This window comes from Acromyrmex echinatior, chromosome 14, assembly GCF_024713525.1.
Source record: "Acromyrmex echinatior isolate Ae372 chromosome 14, ASM2471352v2, whole genome shotgun sequence".
Classification (NCBI taxonomy): Eukaryota; Metazoa; Arthropoda; class Insecta; order Hymenoptera; family Formicidae; genus Acromyrmex; species Acromyrmex echinatior.
In genome coordinates this window covers 1,127,142-1,155,093 of record NC_141865.1, presented here as the reverse complement: position 1 = coordinate 1,155,093, position 27,952 = coordinate 1,127,142, and the positions used below count along the sequence as shown (strand labels likewise).

The 27,952-nt window shown below is 36.3% G+C and overlaps 1 protein-coding gene across 9 annotated transcripts in view; it reads right to left on the bottom strand.

Moving 5' to 3' along the window:
* The window catches only part of rhea (Talin_middle and talin-RS domain-containing protein rhea), a 61,783-nt gene that overhangs the window by 13,782 nt on the left and 20,049 nt on the right, over positions 1-27,952 (bottom strand). For 2 of the 9 annotated variants that reach the window (XM_011053706.2, XM_011053707.2), the window contains exons 3-11: positions 8,758-8,950; positions 5,860-6,261; positions 5,471-5,741; positions 4,897-5,400; positions 4,450-4,547; positions 3,821-3,909; positions 2,569-3,027; positions 2,429-2,464; positions 33-1,843 (exon numbers count right to left, since the gene is read on the bottom strand). In XM_011053706.2, the coding sequence (XP_011052008.1) occupies positions 33-1,843; positions 2,429-2,464; positions 2,569-3,027; positions 3,821-3,909; positions 4,450-4,547; positions 4,897-5,400; positions 5,471-5,741; positions 5,860-6,261; positions 8,758-8,896 (3,809 nt within the window). In that variant the 5' untranslated portion in view covers positions 8,897-8,950. Of the gene's footprint in view, positions 1-32; positions 1,844-2,428; positions 2,465-2,568; positions 3,028-3,474; positions 3,498-3,820; positions 3,910-4,449; positions 4,548-4,896; positions 5,401-5,470; positions 5,742-5,859; positions 6,262-8,757; positions 8,951-18,185; positions 21,516-22,346; positions 25,441-27,952 lie in introns of those variants that run through there. The other 7 variants (XM_087413634.1, XM_087413638.1, XM_087413633.1 and 4 more) reach the window with 7 other exon arrangements.

Sequence of the window (27,952 nt, the reverse complement as noted above, 5' to 3'; positions counted from 1 at the left end):
TGCTTTAGTATCAATCAACAAAAATTATTTACCCATAACTCTTGCTTGTTTGCGGAAACTCGTTCAAGTTGAGCACTTGAGTCATATCATCGATGTTGCATATCGCTTCGTCGACGTCTCTTTGCCCGGGTAGACAGGACACGCATTTATTCAATGAATTGGAGACATCTTTTGCAACCGCAGCTAGATTGACCTCGTTCTCAGGATCATCAGGATTCTTCAGTACACGTCGAGCTTCTTTCACCAGTCGCAGCGATCGCAGGATGACATCATCTGCTGTCATCAGTACTTTCTTTTGCGTTTCCGGTTGATTGGATGTGGCGGCTACACCGCGTACGGCGTACGTGAGATCTTTCAAGGCCGACGCCGTTTCTCTAGCTGCGCTTCCGGTGTAATTCTCATTGCCCTGCTTGGCGGCGGATAACAGCTGCGCCATAGCGAATCCAACATTCTTCGATGTGGTACCGAGTCGCAACGCGGTTGATTCCGTCGTCTCTTCCGGTAATGGTCGCAACGAGGCGGCTTCGACGGCGCGATAAAACTCGCCTAGTTCATCCTTCAGACTATTTATTAACTCTTCCGCGGCGTCAAGCTCCAATCCGCCACATGCTTCCCTGGCACGCGTCACCGCCGATCGAAGATCCGCTAATGAAGATCCCAACTGCTGCGAAGTGTTGTTCAGCTGTATGGCGGATGCCTGATCGGTGACCGTCGGCAGAACGGCTCTGGCTGCTTTCACAACGGCGGTGCCTGGTTGTAGAAATTGTTCGGAAGCATTTATCAGGTTCAATTGAGCCGTAGAATTATCCGGCTGTGCCTGCGTGCCCTTTACTCCCGATACCAGGTATGGAATTTGCTGCGCCATCATGCGACATTCCATGTTGAGCTCTTCCTGGCTGGCCGGGTTAGTGTTGTGATGGCCGGCACCAGAAGATGCCGCGATACATTGCGTGGCCGTAGATGCGGCCTGTTTGGCGCACGCCTCTAGACGTGTGATAAGTTTTCTACGTAATGCCGGGATTGCTGCTGCTGTAGTCGCAGCTCGCAACTCTTCCGCTGCTTGGCGTAGTTGATCTTGCATCTTGGCATCGTGCGGGCTGCTAGCACACTGCCGTGCCGCCTCCACCATCTTGGCAGTGGCATCAGCGAGTAGCTTTGCCGCCGCCAATAGACGCTGTTGTTGCTCTGAGTCTGTCTGTCTTTCCGCCTCACCTTTAATACTCTGAATCAACTGTGCGGTAGCTTGACCGACCACTCTCGCTTGTCGTACCATCTCGCCAGCATCGCCAGTGCTGGCGAACAGTTTGTCTGTTGCAACTAAAATAGTTTCCACTGCACCTTCCTGGATAGATTCTTTGGCGCGTTCTCTAGTGGCGGTCTTAATGTGATTAAGAAGATCGTTCAAGGTACGACTGACTTCGGCGGCGGCAATGCTCAACTCCTTCAGTAAGTTTTCATCGCTGCACGTCTCGTTGCAAACTTGAACTAGACGTTCCACAGCCTTCGTTACTTCACGAACGGCGTTCATTAATTGCGTCTGACACGCGGGCGAGTGTAAAGTCGGTGCTACAACTTTTGCGCAAGCTACAAGCTGAGATGTAGCTAGTGCGCACTGAGTTGCAGCTGATATTACTCTATTCTGCGTGGCAGAGTCTTCGCATGTGGCTGCTATATTCTTTGCTTTTAATACCAGAGCAGCAGTGGTATTGGCCACAGCTTTAGCGAGCGCGAGTAACATGTCTTGCAGCTCGCGATTCGAGTCATCCTCCTCGCCAATAGTTGTCAATACTTGATGCGACGCTTCACCCACTCGTGACGCCGCATTTAATAGATTCTGCCGCGGCTAAAATGTAAGCAAAGAATAAATCACATGATATTTAAAAATATATAAAATAAGAAATAAATGAAAAAATTTAAAACAGTAATTCGTATTTGATGAGTCTTTTTAAATATTTGAAACCTTTAAACACCTCGTTATAGGAACAACACACTGGTAACTCAATTGGACTGCTTATAATTTTCATAAAAATAAACATATTGTAAACAAATTTTTTTTCAAAATAGCAGATATTAAAGAACGTAAGGATATCAAATAAATGTATGTATTTTTATTAATAAAAAAAAAGTTATAAGCAATAAAGTAAACAGAAGTTTTGAAAGATTATTTTTCGAAAAAGAAAACTGATGCCACACCAAGAGTGATATTGAAGGGTTAAATAAAGGGATTGCACATCTTTTAGCCAACTATGCCACAGGGAATATAGATTAATTTTACGTTTATTTATGTACATTCAAAAATTTTTATTAACAAAATTTGCATCTCAAAGATATAGTAGGATAAAGATCAAGTGCTCGCAAAGAAGTTTAGTACATCCGTAAAAGCAGGTCTAATATTATTGCGCTACAAAGCTTAAATGTTAGTGCTTACATATTGTCCATAGAGCGTAGATGTTATGTAGAAAGGCTGTGGGGAAAGAGGAGAGTTGAAATAATATTTAACTTTACATTAGCAAACTGGTTATGTATTATACTTTATACGCAGTTCTCTCATAGACACAACAAACTCACCTCCTTGGTCTCAGGTTCTGTGGCCTTCAGTAAATCCGAGAATGCAGAACATAGTTTCCTAGCGGCGTCTAATAGTCGCTCGCCAGATGACTCATCGTCCATGAGAGCAGCTATCATACGTACGCCTTTCGTCATTTCAGGTAAATTCGTGGCGATTGTGGTAATTGCTGCTCCCACTGCCGTGTGATCGACGTCGTCCGCTGGTCCGGAAGTTAACGTGACCACCTGGGCAGTCGCGGCGTTCATCGCTGCGATCTGCGAGCCCACGTTCTGTTTGTGGGTATCGATCGTTTGCTCGATCCATCTTAAAGACGCTGGATCCGTGCCGAGTTCAGGTAATTGAGCCTTTGTAATCAGTTCTGTTTCAGCGATGTGGATCACTTCGTGACCAGCAGTAATGGTTGATAATAAGGCACGTTGCGGTTCAGATAGGACGGATGTCACCTTAGTTTGTTGGACCTATAGTTTTAAACGTTCATTATATTGTAAATGTACGTATGACCGTTGCAAATCTGACTGAATGATTGGTAGTACCATAAAAAAAAGATATTTCTCGCGTAAATAAATGCAGTTGGGATTGAAACGTTTTGCTTGTAACGATCAATCAATGAACGTAAATGAAATGCGCGTACATAACAAAGCGGTAAACTGCAACAAATAGTTGCGGCGATACAGAGTTTACTGATACTGATTGAATATGAGCAAGTATTTTGTCGTGAGGAAGCATGAATCGCAAGTAACGCATTGCAGAGATTTTTATCTATCCAGTAAGCACTGTACCGAGAGAAAGTCAATCGACGAACATGAAACGCAAACGAATCAGTCCGAAGAAATAAATAAAATAAATATAATAAAAAGTTCTATAAACTGAAGAGATAACTGAAAATGTTATCGTAGTGTACCTACTCTGTGTCCGCAATAGAAGGCGCCTAGCATGAAAATAAATTTAACCGTCTATTAGTTATTTAAAATTTCGCTCTCTAACGTGCAGTATAATCATCTCATCGGTGCGACATTCACAAAATATGTAATATCGTTCCAAATATTATACATACATCCCCATACATATATCCCCATAATCAAAATCGTAAATAATTACACAATAGAGAGAGAGACACGGTTTGCTGAAGTCAAAAGTTCCCGAAGGCTCTCCAATTTTTACACTTCAAGGCGCATATATATTTATAACAAGCAACTAAAAGACATTGACATGAGCTTGAGAGCAGCTTGGACGCTTTTTAGAGATGCTTACCATAGGCGGAGCATGAGCGATGTTCACCTGTCCACTGACGGTCGTGTACTGGGCACCACCTATGTGACCGGTCCCATATGGTCGAGCCCCTATAAATCACACCGTGCACTCTAACTCTATAGCTATATTTACAGTTATTAACAATCTCGATCGAGTCCTCGATACTGTAAAATCTGTTCGTTTAGACAATGATTTTCCGTTAAAAGCTAAAAGCAAGTTTAATGTGATACTTAATTATTTAATTTCATTATAAGCAACACTTTTGCAAACGCTAGCTTAACGTGTATTTACAAAATGAAAAGTGTATGTGTATATATATATATATATATATACAAGAACGCATATCAACAGCTAACAATAAGATCCGAGGATTCAATCGTGCAAAGAAATGCTAATTAATTAATTTTTCTAAATAAAAGAGCGGTTGTGTCAGGACTTAAAAAAATTTAAAGCAAACATAATTTTCGATTTATAAAAATAATACAATTTTGGAAGCTGCCATATACATTCAAATGAAAGTCTGATAAATATACAATTGCTGTTGATGTAACAAGATAATCTTTAGTAAAAGTCGTGATATAATTATTTAACATAAAATGTGAAGTAAAATATGATAAAATTTCGCTTACCATCTCCTCCCGCCCTCATAACAGCTGGTATTGCGACTGAAACAGCTTCTACGTTTCCTTTACCGACATTGCTAGTCTCGTGTTGCATGATGGTGGCTCTTTAAATGGAAATGCACATGAAAAATCTTAATTAGTGCTGTTTACTTAAATTTTTATTTAAAAATTTTTACTTTAATTTTTTTTAATGCGAATTATATACCCGTTAGAATTGGAAATCGCTCGAACACACTTGTTTGCGTGACTTCTTAAAAACTCTTCCATGATTGCATTAAGGTTAACGTAAAATATTGTTAGGATGTGACGCACAATTGAACGTAAGTCGGTCGCTTTAAGACGAGTCCGACTCTCATCGAGAACTGATAATTGCTCTAACACTCTCTTAATAGCTATTATTACTTCTGTCTACATTCAGCTTAGAGGAGCTAACATGTACTGAGAGATACTCACTTTAGTGGCGACACGCTATCCTCCACCATAGTAGATCCCTCATCTCCCTCAATACCGAAGTGATCTTTCGCTTTCTGTTTCTTCAGGATAATGTCAATATAACCAGCGATCAACTGGAGTATCTGTTCTGCTTCGGTAGTCTGTACACTGTAATATTGATCAGAATAGTCGCCGAAGTCGAGGGTGAAAGTGTTCGGTGAGGCGCCCCAACGCCGCACGGTCGTCAACGGCCACGTCTTTAGAATTTCTTTCGTCTTCTCGTCGAGTCGCAGGACAGAATCCTTTGTCACGCCGAGCAGACGCGGTACCAGTTTGTTTTTGCCCTTCATCTTCTCCTTCACTAAGAAGAATGTGACGCCGTACGTATTCAGTGATCTGGCGGTTTTAGTATACAGAACCTTAGCGTCCAACTCTGAGAGTCCAATATGCTTCTTGTGTTCCGCGAAGACCTTCTTTTCGATTCCTTTCACTTTTACATAGGATTGTGGTAGAAACTCTTTAAGACTGAAAAAGAATGATATGAATGAAATATTAATCGATATAGCGTCGAGGAATCATATCGAATGCAACTCACTCTAAGAAACCCGGTTTATGTTTCTCTTCTTTGTGATCGCCAAACTGGATTTGGCACTGAATCCCGGCGAAAACGCAAGCCTTTTCCTGAGTAATTGGATGCGTACCGTCCAAAATCGCATCTCGCGCTTGCACATATAACAGCGACAATTGTACAGGATCGCGACTGTCGATATTTTGATCCGAGAAAAAGAATTTCCTCCTCAACAAAACGGTTTCGGATTCGTCTATACCTTGTTCGCGCAAGGTCTTACTCGGATCTATCCAATTTACTGTGAATAAAAAAAAACACAAGTCAAAAATATATTTCGCAAATTTATATCATAATATGTGTAGACGATAACAGAATGTTGATCTAAATATGTATCAATGTGAGTTCGAGAGTGTTACCTTCGTCATCGGTTTTTAACTTCTTTCTCAATTGTTCCATCTTTGTATCTCTTTCGCCCTTCTCTTCTTTCTTTCTCTTCAACGTGAGAGTGCCGAAATTTCCAGGTTTCTGATTTTCGTTTTCATCTTCCACCAGTTCGCGCACCAAAGAATACTCGTCGTGATTCGTGATACCTATCTTCGTACATATCACTACCATGAGATTAGCCACGGGCTGGCTATCGTCCACCAACATAGTCTTCAACGTTCCATCCAGCATACGAACTCGAAGTGTACGGAGCTTACGACGGTACTCGAGCAGATCTCCATTCCTTAAGATATAGTAATCGAGATTTCGTCCGGGCTCAAGCCAGACTCCCTTTTTCACGTCTTCATCAGCGAGAAACAGGCCATAATCTTTCGCTAAAGAACAATAAAGATAATCTTGGAATCATATTTTTATGACTTAATACAGCCTCGGCCATAAGTATAAAGTCTTTAATTTATTTTTTCTTGTAAAAAACACAGTAATACGAGCCAAAAGGAAACAGAATATTAAAATTGTTATATAAAAATAAACGTTCTTTTCAATAAAAAGTATTTTTTAATTTATTTTTTTAGATATAGAACGCCTACGTCAATTTTGGAAAATGCTCTATAGTCGAGGCTGTATAATATTTTATCGTATATTTTAGAAATAAACTAAATATATATTTAAAAAAAAACGACTTACGTAATTCATAAAATGTAGAGGATAAAGAGATTAATAAAAATATAAATGTGTTATACAGTAATACAGTAACAATAAATAAAATACAATTTAATTTATATTAGTTAAATTTATTGAGAGTATTATTTTAATCAGAATAAATTAAATTTCAATGTATAATTCTTTAAACATTGTAAATAAATTAAGAACTCTAAATAAAAAATAAGTAAAAAAATAACGCTTTTAGAGTCAACACAAGAAGGTCGTGTCATAAATTTAATATCATAATATGACAAATTACATGAATTTATTTCTGCATATTACCAATAAATTAAAGATAATAATTCACATTAATAAACATTTCGACCATCGTTTTTACGACTATCGTTTTCGATCATCTTCAATTTTAATAGTATAATTTTCAAAATCGTGAAATTGACAAATGTTTGGAAAAACGACTAATACGAATCGTACGCGATTATCGAAGAATAAAACTAATTCTCAAATAATGAGAAGAAAAAGTTTTCCTCAGCATCGACAATATAATTGCGATCATCATCTTGTGCAATATTCATTTTATACTGAAGATGATTCAAAGAAAGAATCGAAACGTCTAAATATAAAACAAATTTCATTATTATATATGTAAATTAAATTTCATTATTTAAAAATTATTTTTACGCTCCGATAACTGTGTACGACTTGTATTAGCCGATTTTCCAAACATTCTTCAATTTTAAATTACAAACAATTAAACCAAGATAGATAAATTAGTACAATATAATAGATAAATTAGTATTTATTGTTATAGAACACGTAAATATTATTATAATTCATATTAAAATTATAAAGCCAATTAATAAAGTATTTAATGTCAACCGATGATTTATCCAAAACAGGTAGTCCAAAATAGGTTGTCCAAAATAGTTAGCAATGCATTTATAATACTGCATAAATTAAATTTTTTAATATAATACTGTATAAAAATTAAACCTTTAAATATTCTTTTTCTTTTTATAAAATTAGTTGGCTAATGAGATGTATTGACATTTCTGCAATATTTTATCTGTATCGTCTCATAATAATACTGCCAGTAATAAAAAAATATAATAAAATGAAATTTAATCCTAGTATGGTATTGTTATTTTTAATTACCTTCCCACTAACACTAGGATTTGTAAAACCTTGCAACTTTGTCATGCTATATCTCTGAACTGAATACATATTTTTTAACTCAAATCGTGTGAAATTTATACCTCGAAGACAGATAAATCAAATAAATAATATTTTATTTTTAATTAATTACAATGCTTCAAAAAAATTTTATTGAAAAAATTCGCAAAAAATGATTACTTTGGATAAAAAATTCTCAAATTTTTAAATTTTTAATGTTCAAGCAAAAACCTGAGGGATTTTTTTAGTTGATCCTTTGGACTAACAAAAAAAAAATAGTACGATATGAATCACTCAAAAAAGTATAATTATTTGAAAAATCGACGTTTTGGAAAATCTATATATTTTAAATTTACAATTAATAAATAAAATTTTATTATTTGAACAATGTAAAAGAGTAATAATATAAGTAGATAAAGGATTGTACATGTATAAATATTATTATAGTATGTATAATTTAATTTATTAGAATTTAGTTTAGAGAATGATACAACACTCGCTCCAAAGTAATAAATCCGCCCCGACCGAGCGATCTCTGAAGACTGACAGAAATTATAAAATTTCTATTTATTATATTTACTATTTATTATATTGAAATATAATTCTTTTTAGTTCTACATTTTCATGTATTTATTTTTATATTATCCGAAATTCAGTAAACGTATATTTAATAAAAAATAAAAAAATATCCAGAACGCCGTAAAGTTTAAAGAGGGTTCCAAGTATCCTCTGAACTTTCATGCGTTCTCACATGGAGAATAACGCAAAAAAAAAATACTCTTGCAGCCTTATCATATCTATGAACATTTAAAGTTTTTTTTCAGCCTCAATTCGGGTCTTCAAATTATATTATAAAAAAGGTACAAAAATCGCATAGGGTACGTTGAACCCATACAAAGGTTAATGTTTCATCAAAGAATACTGCTCCATTTATATTTGTAATATATTGAAATATATTTGGAATATATTGAAATATATTGTAAAAAGTACTCGATAAATATAATTAGATGCAGTCGAATAAAATATCGAACGCTTACGTTGACCCATGTTGCTGGCCTCGGCAAGTTTTTCTCTGATAATACGACAGGCATCGTACACCGATGTGCTGGGATCGAACTGCATCATCTTGGTGGCATTCTTTTCCGGTATGGAGATGCGCAAAGATAGTGTAGCCATCGCGATCGCCTGAGGTGATCTCCTGCGTGCACGGAAACCTCCAGAATCACTCGACTGAAAAAGATAGCCACGCGAAATTAGATTACGTTAATCAAGATGAAGGAACGGCTCGTTCGCGATTATTAATTAATGTTTCGTAATATTTCATTAATCCGCATCGACGCGGGTATTTATTTTCCAACCAAGACGAAGAGAGTTACGTGTGTAAACATCGCGGACATTAAGCATCTCGTCAATCATGCGTGAAATTATATATAAGTATCTCGAAATTATCAGATAATCCCGGTATTATGTGGATGGTAATTTAAAGGATTATGCGGGAGCACGCAGTTTCCGCTACAGCAAAATTGCACGCAACAAGTTGCAAGAATCGGTTATTATGTCTCCTACCGTGTTACAATCAAATGAATAGAATGCTCGTCAATGTAATCATGTAACGTCGTTAAATTTAGTTATATTATTTGTATCCAGGAGAATTATAAAATTATTTGTGCTAACGACATCAAGAAAGATAATCACGTCGCGGCCGCTAGCTTGTACAAAAGCGAGTTATGATTTGTATAGAACTTCAGTTAAGTCTTTATAAGGTTCTTTACCTGGTAGATATTTTCTATGTTGTCTGGAAGAAAACCGCGTGAGTTTGCGGTTAAAGCGAGGGTTAAAATGACTACGGCGAAAAATGATCCACGTTAGACTGAAGAAGGAAGTCATCGTAAGACTTTCTATACTTATGTGTATCGATCTCTAATGCATATATTATAAAAAAAATTGCATGTAAAATTACAGCAATTATAGTGGTAATTTTGGGACCCTCTATTAAAGGTGTATAATTACACGTAAACTTACGATTTACAAATAAAATTATTCTTTCTTATAGTAATTAAAAATTTTTACATACTTATACATACTTTTTGTAGTGTAGTAAATACATAAGTATATACTACATTTTGGTCACATAAAATTTTCCATAGGGGCTGTAATAACGTTCTACAAGATTGGAAACACGAAGAATGAAGAAAAACAATTTGCAAAGGTAAATTTACAATTTAAATTTTACAGAAATATTTATATACTAATTTGAAAACCAATTATGTATGATTTTTCTTAAGCTATGTTATTGATAAACATAAACAAACATAAAGATGCAAATATGTGTAATATATTACGTTAAATATTACAAAAATTTGTATAAAATTTAGACATGAAATATATTATTATAATTTTTTTCCGTCTAAATGAAGAGATATTTATATAATTACAGATAAAAAACGCACAATTTATATATTTTGTTACATTCCACTCTATATACGTTCTTATAAAAGAGAAAAGGAATTTTCGGTTTTGAAATAAAGATAAAATAGGGAAATATTAACCTAGAGATAAGATAAAAATAAGGTATAAATAATATATCTACGATAAAGAATAAGAAGATTTTATCGGGATGTAACAATTTCTACTATGAACTGTATAATTTTTACACTTATTGTTTATGTAATACATATTATTTATATTTACGTACTTTTTATCGTATAGTAAATATATAAGTATATATGTTGTGCTATATATTTTGATCGCACAAAATTTTCCACAAGTTGCAACATCGTTCCACGAGTATGGAAACACGAAGAACGTATTAGAGAAACAAAAATACGCTCTTCCGTTATTGCAATAAACTCGAAATAACTAAATCACATCCAATAGCTACAATATACTCGACAAACGATCAGTAATTAAATTCTCACGTGATGCACAGCTCGCGGTGATTTATAAACATGTAAAATACTTCGAGATGATGTTAAGATATAATTTAAGGGGAAATTCTCAGAAGAAAAGATGAATGAGAACGTATCGCGCATTTAACTACGTTTGATCGTCCTAATAAAGATTACTCCGGGGAAGATATCTCGCCGAGAGTAATTGCAAAAAGAGAGCAAGGGGGAATAATATTCTGAGATATGAATAGATTAAATCATGACATTGAATTCAAATGGAGTGTCATTATCTCCGTTCCGGGGATATAAGACACATTGGGGGTGGAAGAGACGATTTGAGTGCAGCATCGGGTCCGGTCTCTTCATTGAGGAAAATTGCTATCTTCTCGTTAATTTGCGACGTGCGAAACACGTGTTGCGACAATAAGCGGCATCGTTAAACGTCTCGTGAATAAATATCCAATTTCATTGTATTCGATCCCGATCACAATTATGGGTTCATTCACGAGGATTCTTTCCACGTGTCTTTTATGGGAAAAGATACAAGATGGAGAGAGAAGGAAAGTGGGACCCAGAAGGAATAGGGATTCCGCATAAATTCGTCACAGGTATACACCCTACGCCAATGTGGATTTCCACCCTTAAAGGTTGCCAGGCAACGCTGGGCTCTGACTGTGTCAAACTCCGAGCGCAACCCTCTTCCCCTCCCCCCCCCTACACCCTCGTCTATCCTTTCTTATATGAGCTTTCGATCTCGTCTCTGTTTCATCCACCTTCCCTTCCACTCCTCCCGCCCATTCGCTTTTCTCTCGCTGACAATTTTCACTCAATTAACGTATGGTTTTGATTTCATCGGCTATATCAAATTTCTGACTTGGATGGGGAACCGGATGATTACCAAAAGCGAATGTGTCGATCGCAATAAAGCGCGTCAAAGTTACGAAAAATATGTGCCCGATGAAATATTTTATCTGTGAATTTTATTGATGATAATTTAACAAATTTTGATTAACTTTTTTATTTTTCAACAAATAAATATTTCTTGTGGGATTTTTTATATTGAAAAAAAAAATGCTTTTCAAAACATTCTATTACACACATTCTAATTATTAAAAACGCAAATTTTTATATAATAACGCAAGTATTCTATTCTAATTAATTCATTTGCTTTCACAGATAAAGGATCATAATTTATAAGATATAGTTCATTTAAAGTAGTTACTTGTGAAAGAGCAACGTATACTTGTTCATGATTGAATATATAATTTCCAGCTTTTACAATGGCATGTTTTAAATTCGATCCTTGACTTTTATGAATAATCACACCGTAACTTAAGTAAATTGGAAATTGTTTTCTTATAACATATGCCATTACTTCAAACTTAACGCTAATACGTTCTAATACATGTTCTACTTCTGAAAGCATTATTTTTATTTTCGTATGAATGATGTAAATGTACCAATTACATCATTTACAAGACCTAAAGTAACATCGATATTTCTTCTAATCCTAGTGCCTAGTTTTACAATTATAATTTTCGCTAAGTCAGCTGTTCGAGAACTGTCTACATAATTCTTACTTAATATTTTTGAACCTTTTTTTTTAAATATGATACACAATTTGTTATGTCTTGAGCAAAGAGTTCTATTTCGTCCGAAGAAATTCGATTTAACATTGCAATGTTCAAAGTATCACATAATGTACAAGTTGAAAGTAAACAAATTGCTTCCAATGGCATTTATTTCCAAATAATTACATAATTCTCGTCGATCATCACAAATAGCCTCTGTAAATTGTACTTTTATCGTATTTAAAACAGCTATATCCGAAATATATAATTCTTTTATAATTCTTTTAAATATATAATTCTGTTATAATTCTTAGTCGAATTCTCGATAATATATTTCGATAAAGGTTATCACTTTGTTATCGTATATTAATTTGCAATTCATCATATTTAAATAAACATCATAAATTACCCTATTTCTCCAATATATTTTTCAATCTTTGTTGATAATCCAATAAATAATACGATGACGTCGACAACGACGCCTATCATATCCTTAACAATCATCTCAAATACAAAAATTGTATCGATACTAATAAGTCATTGCGGAAAATTGCTTTGTATATCTGATTAGATATGCATTTTGTTCATTTCCAAAGTACAATCCAATACCATTCCCTGTGAACACTACGAGCGATATCGCCAGTTTTGCTTTTTCAAAAAAAAAAAAAAAAAAAAAGCGAGACAAAGTGAATATCCCATTGGTGGAATGCAGAGGGAAAAAAATCGCGCAACAGGCAATCACTCGCAGAGCCAACGGCGTTTTACTGCGAAATTGAGAGCACCGTTGGCTACAAAGTTACTTCGTTCAATTCGCAATACGTCACCTTCCTACCCGCACGAACTCGATTCAGAGGGAATGACCTCATTACATACAACTGGATCATCAACTCCATGCATACCGACACAGCGGGATGGAGCCACTTCTCGACAATGCCTGGCATTGATATTGATGCTGGAAATTGAATATTCTTACGAGAGGGACGGACGCGCAACATTCATCGTTGAAAGGCTGGCGATAAAGTGGCGAACTCTTTGTTTCGCTGGCTCATGTTAAATTCAATTTTTTTTATTTACAAGTTTCGATTCAAGGAACAATTAAAGGCGTGAGAGTAAAGGCAGTTCAATTTTTATGGATTTACAATTGATAACTCGCGTGTAATAGTGGGAAACGTAATCGCGTTTCCGCGACAGAATTGCATCCCCAAAAATAAAATAACGGTTGATAAACTGAAATTGAAATATTATTAGACAAAGCCTCTCTCCATCGTCGTACGGAAAATGAGAGACATTTTTTACAATTTCGACGAAGAAGAGAAGCACACGACAAAAAGGTAGAAGGAATAAATTATTAAAAGCGGAAAAGACAATTTGTTTACGTAATACGATAAAACCGCTTCTTCATCCGGCGATCTTCCTTCCGATACAGCCTTCCGATATCGCTGCTCTTTCGACGTACTAAAACATAAATAGGACTTTCATCTCGATCGAGCTCCAATACCTCCCTTTGACGTACTAAAACAAATTCCCGGCCATTTTATTCTCCCTCATGCCGCTTAAATTCTCCACGGATCTTCCATTTTGATACGGTTGATTGCCTGAATACGAAGCGCACTGTTATCAAACACAACGGAGAGCGGAGTATTTAACGATGGAATGCGAGAGAAAAAGAAACAGTGGTGAGGAAGGAAGGAGACCCAGTCGCGCGTTTCGCGTTAATCAAACGCGTTTCTAAAATTAGACGTCGCGTATAATATTCACCGCGATGACACTTGACGCGAACTAATTGAGGGCGGCGATCCGGAGCGACGCAGTAACGAAGACGATTATGTGGCCGCGCTCGGCAAAATCGGTTAATCTCAACACTAGTCTCGTATTCCTCACCCTAGAAATGGATCGTGCCGCGCGTATACGTGTCGACCGGCAGGCTTCCGTCGATTATCACGGAAACGGCGAATCTATAGTGGAAACGTGTTAATCTGTCGCCGTCCGGGCTCCCGTCATTTATCATCGCAACACAGTGCGGCGCGATTGAATAGCTCGCGGACGTTATTTACCACCCGCTAAAATCTCTCACGATAATACGCGAAAAAATTCCATCTCCATCCGATTCGCCGTGGTACACCCGGGAATTTACCTAGTAAGCACCAACAGTAACACAGCGTCATAATTATAATTTCATATTTAATAATATAACTGTTACGTACGCATTATATTACATTTAAATTGAGTGTAAATTTACAATTTGATGCTACGTTTCTGTTATCGTTGATATTTACTGGGTAGATGGCGATTTCTATTTGTGACGATGGACAAACCGGTACCAGCGTATTTATATAAAATTTATGTTATTTCTCATTCGACAATGTAACTGTTACGCATATTAAATTTATATTGTTGAGTGTGGAATCGTAAATATCAATGTCATGTCATTATTGTTGGTGTTTTTCATTAACAGCAACGAACGCGCGGTATCAGTGTATTTAAATTATATCAACAAAAGATTCAAAAAAATCAGAATATTAAATGATATCATGTATAAGGTACTTACGTTATTTCACATTTAATAATGTAACTGTTACGTATATATATATATATATATATATATATATATATATATATATAATATATGTTATATTACATTTATGTTGTTGAGTATGAAGTTATAACATTAATGTTACGTTACTGTTGATTGATATCTATATTTACTGGATACATGTTGATTCCCATTAACGGCGCTGAATGCGTTAGATTTATCGATAATAATTGGACATCCTGCACATTCTCGATCTAATTTTCATGCAAATCTTCGTACAACAATCTCCCTAACCTGTTCTCGCATCGGTTTAAATCGGTAAAAAAAATCAGAGTATTAAATTATCATGTATAAGGTACTTAAATATAAATAGGTTATTTCACATTTAATAATGTAACTGTTACGTATATATATAATATATGTTATATTACATTTATGTTGTCGAGTATGAAGTTATAACATTAATGTTACGTTACTGTTGATTGATATCTATATTTACTGGATACATGTTGATTCTCATTAACGGCAATGAATGCGTTAGATTTATCGATAATAATTGGACATCCTGCACATTCTCGATCTAATTTTCATGCAAATCTTCGTACAACAATCTCCTTAACCTGTTCTCGGCATCGGTTTAAATTAACTGTGCCTTAACTGATTCTTCGCTATTTTCCAGGCAGAATTGCGAAAGGAGAGTTTCATTTAAACTTTACTTAAGTTTGAACCGTGCGAGTCTCTACATTGCAACTCGGACTCGCCGATGTTATGGCATATCTGTTTCACCGGTGCTTTTTGCTCCGGAGGATGATAGCGACGCGTCCATGCGAACGTTTAACAAAGCCACGCGCACGACACAAGCTTTATGCATATATTCCATGCAAATTGCATTTCCTATGCAATGGAATATACTTTGCACCCACTCTGCAAGATTAATACCGATAACATAATTCCCCGTGACATCTTATCAATATTACATTATTGCTTTCATTGACAACTATCTTCATAATTTTTGTCGTTGAAACTGAGTTTCCTAAGTTGGCTCGAAATTGTTCACCAACATGATGACTTATGCAAAAGTTACGCAAAGTCGAAAATTAATAATTAATAAGCGATTTAATCGTTACTCGATGTAATCGTTGGCTGATTAAATTACTAATTATGATGGCAATGTACTCATCAAATAATCATAATCTATTAATTAAAAAGCAATTATGCTTTTATAATTGATTTAATAATTTAACGTATCACTTTAATAAAGACAATATATAATATCTCATTCGATAATTACCAATTAATTGCAGATTGCAAATGTAATTTTTTATTAATAAATAATTTATCTCAATAACTCAGTGGCGATTATTCTATTCAGTGACAATTGTTCTAATCACGACTGGTTTATTAATTCTCAATAAATCTATGTTAATCTGATTCTCTATAATTTATGTTATAAATACGAATTAGAAGATATTAATTTTGTCGTTAAAATTATTAATCATTCCAGAACTGTCTGTAACAGTTATTGACGCTGTGAGATCTATTTGTTAATTAAAAAGCACTAATTAATTGCGAAATTCATACAAAAAATAAATACTATAAGTAAGTATATTGTAATACGAATAATACAAACTTACAGACGTACTATAAATTTAATTAATTGTTTGACATTGTTTACAAAGAAACTTAATTAATTGAGTGGAAAGTCCAATAGACTCCAATTGATTCCATCATCAGCTCCGGAGGGTCAAATGTAAAAAAACACTCGCGTAAAAATAACGAATCGCGCTCTAACATTTGTCAGTAAGCCGATGAGTAATCGCAACTGACATCATAAAAGATGCGTGCAATTTACTAAATGAAATTTGCTTAAGTAGAAGCTATATCGTGTACATAACACTTATTGCCATTTACTTTGGCCACAGTGTACGTAGTTACCACGTTCCATTCTCGGAGCGAATTACAGCGCCATCGTCAGCTTTTTTAACTTCATCGCTGCGAGAAGGGTAGCACTGGTAGCAGTCGGTCGGTTCTCTTACCCTCCACCCCACAAAAGCTTTGCCTAGCTCTAGCTCTCTCTTTCTCCGTGTCATTGCCACTCTTTGCGGATGTCATCACATTTTTTCCGCGCGTCACTACCCCAGTTTAAACCGCGTAGGAACATATAAAACGCTCGCGTAACCCCTTATCCGGGTTATCCAAATAACTTATTAACTCCCACGATTATATCCAATAACTTACTGAGAAAATCGGTATCTCGCCGCTGTTAATTTTCGCTGAGAAAATTGATTTTTTAGCTTTACTCCAGCTTTGCGAGAATAAAAATATTTTATACCACATCGTTTTCGATCACTTATCTTTTATTGCCTCAATCTAAAATCAATCAAGTGCAGGTAGATATTTAAATGAAGATTTCCGCCGCGAGATTTACTTTACGATGTTAATTTCGTAATATTGTGAGACGTTGTTACAATTGCTCGGTAAAGTTTCTCTCTCTCTCTCTCTCTCTCTCTCTCTCTCTCTCTCTCTCTCTCTCTCTCTCTCTCTCTCGCTTTAACACTTTTAAAGGTGACGAGAAAAGGATTCTTTTTATTCTCGTGACATTTTACTTTCGTTATACCATGTTAAATGCTATAGAAATACTTAGCACGGTACAAAGCTACAAATATATCACACTACGTTTGTAACATTACGAAATAAAGCACAAATACAACTCAACGACGTTCGCAAATGGTGATCGATTGAATAAACGTTTATAAATAAACGTTCGACTGGCATGACAAAAGTTTTGATAAATTCACTCGTAAAAGTATAAAACGGTATATGCTGCTAACCATCTAAATGAAATGAATATTCCATCGAACCGAATAAATAAAGCCGTACAGCTCCTCGCAGTAGACGTAACGTTGCGTATCAAACAACTTTATGGGATGGAAAATTTTTTAATACGCAAGAGCTTGCATCTGTTCTAAATCTAAACATTGCTCCATCTAAACATCTTTGCCTACAAAACATTCGTCACAGCAACATTTAGCTCGCGCGAGAAATGATCGCGGCCTCATTTTCTAAGCTACAAATCTACATGATTGAGGTTACATACATCAGAATGTCAAATTTTTATTTCAATTCGCAAATAATCCAGACCACGTAAAGTTTAAAATCAGGATATGAAACGTTTTTTTTTTTAGATATTTTTCAACAAATATAAATTTGGACCTTCTATTGTCTTCCGAATTATAAAACTAAATGTTCTCCACTCGCTAAAGTATAAAGCGTCAATAGATTTGTACTTTCCATCATCATAAAGAATCACGTGACAGTCTTACGAAACGAGGCGCACGATCGTTTCTCGGATCGCTGAAGGCAGGCAAGTGCCACGTGGCTGGCTAAAGAGTAGTGATAACGATTGGATGATAACGGTTGATGATTATAGGCAATAACTGACCGTAAGAAAAGTAGTGGATGATGATATTTACCTCCGGCGCGGCGGCGCATTTGTATTGGCTTGCTTTAGCGGAGCCTAGCACAGCAACTACATCTATATATCTAATTTTGGCTATTTTGGCTTGACTCCTATAATACCCAGGATCGTGGAATGTTGGGCGTCGGTTGACGCCGTTTCCGGTGCAAGCTTCTCGTGTAAAGATAATTTACTATCCCTACGAAGCTGCAGCACGGATTCAGCTCCATTCTTATTATATTTGCGCGCGATCCGGATCAATTTACGACGACGACGAACTTTGATAACCTCGTAAATCTCGCTGTTTACATCGATATTCCATTAAACCAATCGATGAGCCTCGATAAACGGGATTATTCATAGATGCGACGAGTCTGCTTGATAAAATAGACTTAATACATTAATAATGATAAATACTTTTCATGAAAAAAAATTTTATTGGATTAGAAAAGAATTTATGCCGGACATAATTTATATAAATTTTCAAATAATGTAAAAAAGGAAGAATCATATAGAAAGATAATCCGAGAAGCTAAATCCGCTTAGCGATGTATTAATGATAACGGAAAAACAAAATCAGGAACCTTCTACTTGTAAAAGTAAATCGCTACGATACACAAATCAAATGCTCCAAATTAGAATGAGAAATAATTGATTGTATGTTAAACTGCGTTATCTTCCTGCACTTGTCCCGATTGGTTTGTTTTATACGACTCGCACGAGTCTCACACAGGCGTCACTGAATCGCTTCAATTGCGAGGATCGATGGCTTCGAGCGAATGCGAGTCTCGCGCGACATCCCTGACCGTGAGTATGTGTGTGTGTGTGTGTGTGTGTGTGTGTGTGTGTGTGTAGGCTTGTCGCGATCTCGCGAGCCACCCCCTCGTGGAAACACCGTGAACGCGACGTAGCCAGGGCGACCGGATTCGTCGGATCCTGCGGGTGAAATCTCGAGAGACGTGTGCGATGATGGGGTTCAATCGGGAACGGCACGGACGCGTCACTTCGATCGTCGCGCCGGTCAGAAACTGAATGTGCCGCGCGCTACGCGAGCTAAGGCTCGAAATGTATAGCTGTGTGTGGGGTCGGTTTCGGGGAGCCACCCCTTGCTCGCTCGCAAAGCTCTTTCTCTTTCTCACGAAGGGGATGCGAGACTTCGGAGCGGGGGGGGGGGGGCTACGACGATTCTCTGGGATCCACATCGGGCATGTTCGGGGCTTCTGCGCACTAGTGCCCCAGTAACACACCCCCGTGCACCAAATGGAAAAATCTCGAGCGTCACGAGAACGCGAACAAATATATCCCCGGCAAATATCTTCCGGTTGTCTTGATTTTTCGATGAACTCCTCGAACGATTAGCTTCTACTCGATCCGTTCGAGAATTAAACCTCCATTAACTGTAATTACTCTGAAGTAAAGTAAAAATATTCTTATATTTGAAGTCTCAGTGGTCGAGTTGTTGGCTAAGACACTCGCCCCGGAAAGTTGAGAGATTCCAAATCCTGGCTGAGATAATAAGTTCTTTATAGTTTTTCTAATTTTATTTAGGGGGGATTATTAGCGTTTCAGATTGATTGTGTTGAAAGTACGAAACATTATCGGCGCGCAATCATGTCTGAAATAAATTGGTTTAATAAAGAATGTATGTTGTATTATTCGAAACATCTAACTTTGACCACGTTGGCGTTCTCTATCATATTTGATGTGCTCTTATATTTATTTTAATCTTTTTATAAATATATATCAAAGTATCGACCAACGTTTTATCTCATTTCTTACGAATGATTCATACACGTTTCATACACGTTTCTCGATTTTCTCTCAATTTTCTCTCAAGATTATCTAATCTTATTTTCTCAACGCGTGTTTTTTTTTTTCAATCATACTCTCTGAATTCCTTTAGCTTACGTTTTCATTGATGAAGACTCGCAACGCTCGGGCAAATTTTTACCCGAATCGATCGCATTCGCACTCGATGCTAGTTCAAGAGATCGCGCGAGACTCAAAGCCAACACTAACAGGGAACTAGCGTTATTGTCGAGCCGCAAGGAATAGTCTACCGGGATTTCAAATAAACGTACGCTCGCGTGTGTCCGGTTGAGTCATTTTAACGTCTGGACATCTTGTGACCGGCTTGTGACAGATGCGGAATCATCGATTCTCCTTCTGTCACACCGGTAAATAAAAGGATAAAATAAGATGTGTGTCGCAGACCTTTATCGTGACAGGTAAAACAAAAAGAGATAAAGGACAAAACTTGCATAGAAATCTGCATCCGTAATTTCCACCGGATTTAAAAAGGACAGTTTGCTCCTCGCAACATTGTGAAACTTGTTCTGAGGCAGAACAATTATTCCAACATTAATTTATGATATAAATTTGTGAAGAGTTCAATTAAAATTAGGAATTATTTAAATACTTTAATTAAAGAAATTATTTAAATATTTTCATGAGAAACTTCAAATGCCTTCAATTTTATTACAAATGTTAAGTGTTACAAACGAACGTGTAGTGTTGCCACATAAAATCGTATCTACTAGAGATTCGGTATACTTTTAGCGTATACGTCACCGATAAACCTGGACGGTTACCGTGTCTCTATTGGAAACTCTCTATTGGAAAATGATTAATAATACTCGAATGTGTAAACGAGAGATTGTACAGCTGAAAACTGTATTGTCAATAACGTAGTTCTATCGGCAAAACGTCAAACTCAGAATCTATATCGTATACTCGTATTACATTATGAACCTTTTATTCTTGTTTAAATAATTATTTAGGATATTTCCGCCCCTATTCTATTCACCAATTTGTGTGTCGCGGAAATTTTACAAATCGCTTTTGTGATTCTTCAACATACACAGTTTGTGAAAGTTTTTACTCATCCTAGTCTTCACGTACAACTCTATATATCAATTCGTATAAACAATTTTATAAAGACTAATAGGTATCGTTTAACGGAAGCTGTAGACACAAGAATTAATCTCCGCGAAATATAACGCGATAAAATCTAACATAGTCGTTTGTAGATTCCGGAAAGATTAAATCCATCTTCCGTTTTGTCATTTGAAACAATTTCACGGGGTAGATAGGTTTTAAAAGGCAACGAATCCGAATGAGCGAATACCTGGTTATTATTGTCAATGTCTGCTGCTCCCTCGATATTGAACAATTTCGGGACCCCGGAAAGTCGACCCTCATATTATACTATCTGATTTCGAGATCGTAGAGGGGTTGTTACCACGAATCGCTCTTAATAATTGAGTATACTATCTCGATCCTCCTACGGCAATCAATTTTATACCTTCTGTACCTCGTTAGCTCGTTTGTCTGTTCGATTTTGAATCTGGACAGAAATTAGGATATGTGATGTTTAATTTCAGCACAGGTTTCATTGGTGAGAAAAAGTTCTATCAAATAGTAAATTGACATATTTTCATTTATTACACGCACACATTTATCATTGTGCGTTACGTAATATAATAAATTTATCAAACTGCGTTGTTATGAAATGATCATGTAACAATATTACGTACAGTTTATTCACACAAATCAATAAGGAAGCAAAAGATATACAGAGAGCTTTAGATCGACAAATCTTATTCTTAAGACTAATTTTTTTTATACTATCGAATACTACTTTTAGTCAGACTTTGTGATTAAAGCAACTTGAATTTACGATAGAAGAATAGACATTTTTCGCCATCACTTCAGAGCACATCATCAAAAGTGACCACACAAGTCACATTGTTTACATCTTACAATTTATTTAATTGAAGATTTACAAAACTAGAGACACGTTAATGAGAATTTAGATTTTCTCTATTAACTTGTAGCTGCTTTAAGTTCGATATCTACATAATACTCAGGTCACAAGTAAAACATATTTTAGATTATAACGGGCCACAATACACAGGACGCGAAAATCGAAGTTCAACTTTCTGAGTTCCATCCTGTTTAATTATAATTAAATACGTTGGATCAGTTTTTCTAATCTTGCGACCTGCAACCCCTGCGTTCTGCATGCTATACAAGAGCAGGCTTTAGATCGAAGTGACAACGCGATGGCGAGAGAACGATGTTATTCTACTTTGTTAACAATCACTAAAGCTACGACTCTCTCGTGAAGGTAACCTAAACTCTCTTGCATCACACAATTAAATAGTTTCTTACTCACCGTATCGATGTCATCGTGGTGTTATTCGATCGCGCTCGAGAAAATCTCTTCTCGGACGGAGATTTGTCGCGCCGATGGTCGTTCAGCGCGAGTTACAAGCGAGACGCACAGAGGAAAAGCTAGATGTTTGTATACGAGAAGATTCTACGTAATCGGAAGTGAAGAAACGATTCTCGTTGACTGCACGCTGTTGGATCTTCGTCTTCGGGAACGCGATCGTTCGCCCCAGTCACAAACGGATGAATCAGGACTGGTGTACAAGGCACAAGGAAGGGACGGAGTTGATTCTTGTTCAACCTCAATCGAGGGAAATAAAGGAAAAGAGGAAGAGGAACTTTCGAGAAGAATTCCGGACGGACTTGGATCTTGGTAAGGCAATCTCGTGGTTGGATCGATAATCGACTTGGAGGGAAAATAAACTCGAATGCCGACGGATCGATTTAGTTTACAGTGACGAGAAATGGATACGACAAACGGGAGAGTATCGAAAAATCGCGTAAAAAAGGGAGAGTCTCAAAGAGAGAATTTATTGTCACGATCTGGACGGCGGTTTTAAGGCACGACAAAGTTCTGGAGCGCGACAGCCGATACTTTCCGGCGACGATCGCGAAGCCAGCGGAAGCGGAAATCTAATGTGTTTTTCGATCGGTTGTGTGTTTCCTCCGTACGACCGTGGACAGAGTGAGAAGGCAATCGGCAAACGAGGATAAATGTGAAAGAAAAAAGACAATCGCAAATAGAACCGTGAGAGGATTTTCCAAAAATTGCGAAAACACGAAACTGTGCGCGTTCGAAAAAGACTCGACGGTAGACAGCACAGTCGGAATAGTACGGAAATAAGGGATTTTTTTTTTCGTAAAAATCGTAATAGATGATGGCTCTATAAGGAAACTAAGAGTTGAAGCACAGAAAAAAAACGGAAATTCATTTTACCTGAGAGACTGGCGAGAAACGTTAAACCGATTAATACTGCTTGCACGTCCGGAGGCCGGAACGATCGTGAGACACGTCTTTCACTGAGACGCGAAGTGGAACGGTCGCTCCCCGTTAGATTAGATTCTATCTTCGCGGAACCGGAACAAACAGGAACGAAGAATAAATAAATGAATGGAACAAGGGTAGCACGTGAGAGAGGTAGGAGATCGATGAAAATCAAACGTTTTGAAAGGAAGGCTGGGATTAAAGAGGAAGCTGGGAACGGGAAGCTCAAGTGCAGAAGTTCAGAGTCGTCGATTTCTAGCCGGTGATGCGAAGGATCGAAGGGATGGGAGAAGAGAGCGAGGGTAGAGAGCGAGGGCAAGGATGTTACCCCGACGGCTGTCGCCAAAGAAGTGATAGGTCTGCGGCCTTGCGCGCGGTACCCGAACCGAGGGCGACGTAGGGAACCGGCGGGACACCCGACTGAGGGGCGCAGACGCGAGGGTTTATCGGTGGACGAGGGCGGCGACGATTGGCGCCGACCGTCCGACGCTGCCCCGCTTTCTCGTACTCCGCCAATTCGCGAGGGGGTGAGTCGTCCGTTCGCCGGAGGCCCCCTACTACCCTCACCGCGCGGGGAGATGACGCGCGCGGGGGTGCAGCAGCGTTGGTGTGCCCGACCCCTTCGAAATTTGAGTGTCGTATCACGCTAGAGGCCGCATTGCTGCAGGCCTTTTCTCGCCCCCCTTCGGACGAATGCGAAACAGTAGCGAACGTGTTTACGCTGTGACTTTGACTTGATGACGCCATCGCGCCATCATCCGGTGACAAATTTGGCATGGTAAATTGTAGTGATCGGGATGACACCGGTCGAATTTAAAGGACGATTACGAGTTTGCAGTTGCAATTAAACTAATGATGTCGCCGCGAAGATAAAGTCCTAACTTGGTACCTCGGTCGATCTTTTGCTGTACCGTGCAATTGAAGCGCGAACGTTTCGATTTACGCGCGTGCTCGCACTTAATAAATGCCAAGTAAATTAATTCGAGTAGGTACTTTACGCGGCATTTACTACGCGAAAAAAACGTATCTAGTATTTACTGAAAAAAGAAATTATTTTGATGGGCCAAAATTGTTGTCAGATCCGTAGGTATTTGGCTAAATTTGTAAATGGGTACTTCAAAAAAAAACCGTCCTTTCTGTCTACTAATTATGCTCTTTATAGCAAATTCGATTTTTAGTTCCGCAGCAGATCTAAAAGTTTAAACCACAGAAATTTAATTTCGCAAAGGAAATTGAAAAATTTAAGAATCTTTTTACGATAGTTACTTTTCTTAGGAACAAAAGCGAAAGCTCTAGTATCACTTTTTTATAAATAGATACATTATACATGCTGCATTTTTCTCATTCTCAAATTTTTCTCTTCTTACGTTCGTCTCTCGGCATAAGAAAGTTCAACTTCAAAATCTGCAAAGAAGTGAATAAAACAAAAATGTTACGTGGCATGCGAGTTATAATATGTTCTCTACCAAACACCTCTGTTTTGATGTTCCTCAGATATAATGAGTAAGAAATTTAAATAGGTTTGCATACATATCAATGCATGAATCAAATTTATTTATACGTCACTGCGCACGGCTTAAAGATAGCTATCGCTTAAATTACGAATGCGTTAAAAAGCTTCTGGAGGGATATAGATGCTCAGCATAAACAGCAATAACATCTCAGAAAGTGTGCGCGGTGAATGACAACAAATGATAATGCGAATCTAAGAAGAAAATTATCACGTTAAGTCATATAGCTTTTTCGAATGTGGCACTTGAACCACATATTTGTCGTATTCAGGATTAAAGAAACATCCTGATTGGTGAACGTTATAGATATTTTTATATTGGACGAACATATCGTGTAATTAAATTTTATTGTTAATTCATCTGTATTTTTATTCGTACACGGAAAGAGAACAGAAAGTTTTGTTGAAAGATCTAAAAATTTAGCCAAATGCAGACCTGAAAATAATTTTGTTGAACTATCAAAATAAATATAAGAAACTCAAGCTATTTAGAATGGCAAAACTTTTTGCAGCATTGCTCATCATGCTTAAGCATCCTACATAATTACTTTGATAGTCTAACAAAATTATTTTCAAATCTGTATCTATAATTATTACAACAAATTTCTTAACTATAAATATAATTATATTTATTTAATAAATATAAATATATTTATATTTAATTGTTATGTGATTAAAATATAAAATATTAGCTGCGAACATCTTGCATGATGGTGTATGCCGTTAAGAAATTTGTTGTTTGAAAAATTGTCCACGTATCATTTATTGTTATAAATTATTGAATTTTAGATACTACAGCAAAATCATTCTTTCCGTGTATATTTAACATCACACGATCTTTACTCTGCAAGCTATCTGTATATAATATCTTAAATTTTCTCCGACACTTGATTGTATTTATTATTGCTAAATTCAATTCAAAAACGTATTATTTTTTTTATATGACCGATTTCATCACTTCAATACTGGACCTTTACGATTCTTATAATTTTGTTTATGCCTCATTTCTCATTCTGTATAAAAGTTCGCTTCAATTTCATATAATTATGCTTGATAATATAATATTTTATTATTAGCAAGATTTTTATGTGCTGAGAATGATAACGAGAATCAAAACTATATTATATTTATATTTTTTATAAAAAAAAAAATTATATATACATACGACCTTCTCATATCGGTTCTTATAAATATTTTATTATCTCTCAATTTATATATAGTTTTTAGAGACTAAATTTATTCATATTATTTATATTATTTTTATCATGCAACTTTATCGCATAAAGTTTAATAGGAATTTCACGTTAATCATGTCTAATCAGTGTTCCTTTGAATATCTTCTATACGATAATCAACAATGAAGGAAAGAGAGCTTCGATCACGCGCGGGATCCGATAATTTTCTTACTTAGATGTTGGCTTAGATCGCCGGCCGTACAAAGATTCGAAATAGACCCGCCCTTATCGGCCACGGGACAGGGAGGGTGGATACGGGGAGAAGCGAAGGGATGATAATGCGAGTCTGCAGGCGGGAGGTCTTCTGCGAGAGAGGATGGGGAGTGTCACTCAGGAGCACGACGTGTAAGGGAATGGTCACCATCCCAGGGGGTGAATTGAGATGTACAGGCAATTTATGCAGCGAGCGGCACTCCCGCCTGGAAGCGGAGCGGCTGCTTGACCATAAACCGCTTGCAAAACATCGCCGAGCTTTCTTCTCAAGGTACAAGAGAAAAAAAAAAGGAAATATGAAAAATCGAACACGGGCAACCAAATTTTCCCGCACGCGACCAACGCAATGTTATCGTCGTCGCAATGTTAGCGCCGTTGGCAGTTTACTCTGCTGTCAATTTTATAGCTTATGATTAAGATGTTTCATTACATTCATCTCAATTACGACTCATATACGCGTATATGATGAGAAACGCGATTATATCAAATGATATGAAACTACATGATATTATTGTTCGACGGAATGAACATAATATAATTATTCGACGAATTGAACTATATATTAAATTAAAAAAAATTAAAATTTTGTTAACGCAGCCTCACGATAATTACTAGAGTTTTTAAATAATATAAAATATGGCCTTGTCCATAAGTATAAAGCAAACTCAATTTATTGCATTTTCTTGAGCAATGAAAGGCGGCAGTAAAAGCTAAAGGATTAACAAAATATTAAAAAATTTATTTTTTATTAAATATAAAAGGTTTGCGTCCATTTGTGCAGCTGTTTTATACAATATTTATGATTGTAATATCAAGTCATTTTTTAATCATTTTTCAGTATCGTACGTAAAATATATAAATACGCTTCTATGAATGTATTATCACGTTAATTCGACACAGATACTAAAACAGTTGTTATGCTACAGATAAGTATATAAGTAAATGTATAAGTATACATATAATTCAATACCAAAAAAAAGTTATTAAATATATAAAAGCAGGTACTATTTACACAAAAATGACGAATTTTGCTGAAGTATACCAAAATATAGCTAGATACGGATCTGAAAATAGTTGTTGGACATTCAAATTGGTTGCTAAAATGTCAAAACTTTTTGAGGCATTTTTTACTATACTTGAATTTCCTACATAATTATTTTGATAGTCTAACAAAATTATTTTCAGATCTATATCTATCGAAATTTTTAGATATTTCAGCAAAATCATTCTTTTTGTATAGCTGTAACAGGAAAAACAATTCATATATCACAATAGATTGAAAAATAGGAAGCAGGTCGCCTCTTATCTCGAAACAGAGATATTGACGTGCCTGCACGATAAAGTTATTAATAAAAATTTATTTGCTCTAAAGAAAAAAGTCGTATCAGCAACTAGAAATCTGAGGACAAATAGTATCTCAATTATGTACCTATTATCAAGTTGTAATAAAAACAATAAATAAAATTATATAAACTAAAAAAATATAGTGATATTAACTATTTACTACAAATGATTAATATTACTATATTTTCTTAGTTCATTTAATTAATTTATTCTTATAAAAACTTAATAATATGTATAGTTGTAGTGCTATTTATTCTAAAATTTCTATATGTATATATAATTATTCCAGAAATTTTAAGGTTACTGAATTTTTGTATATTATA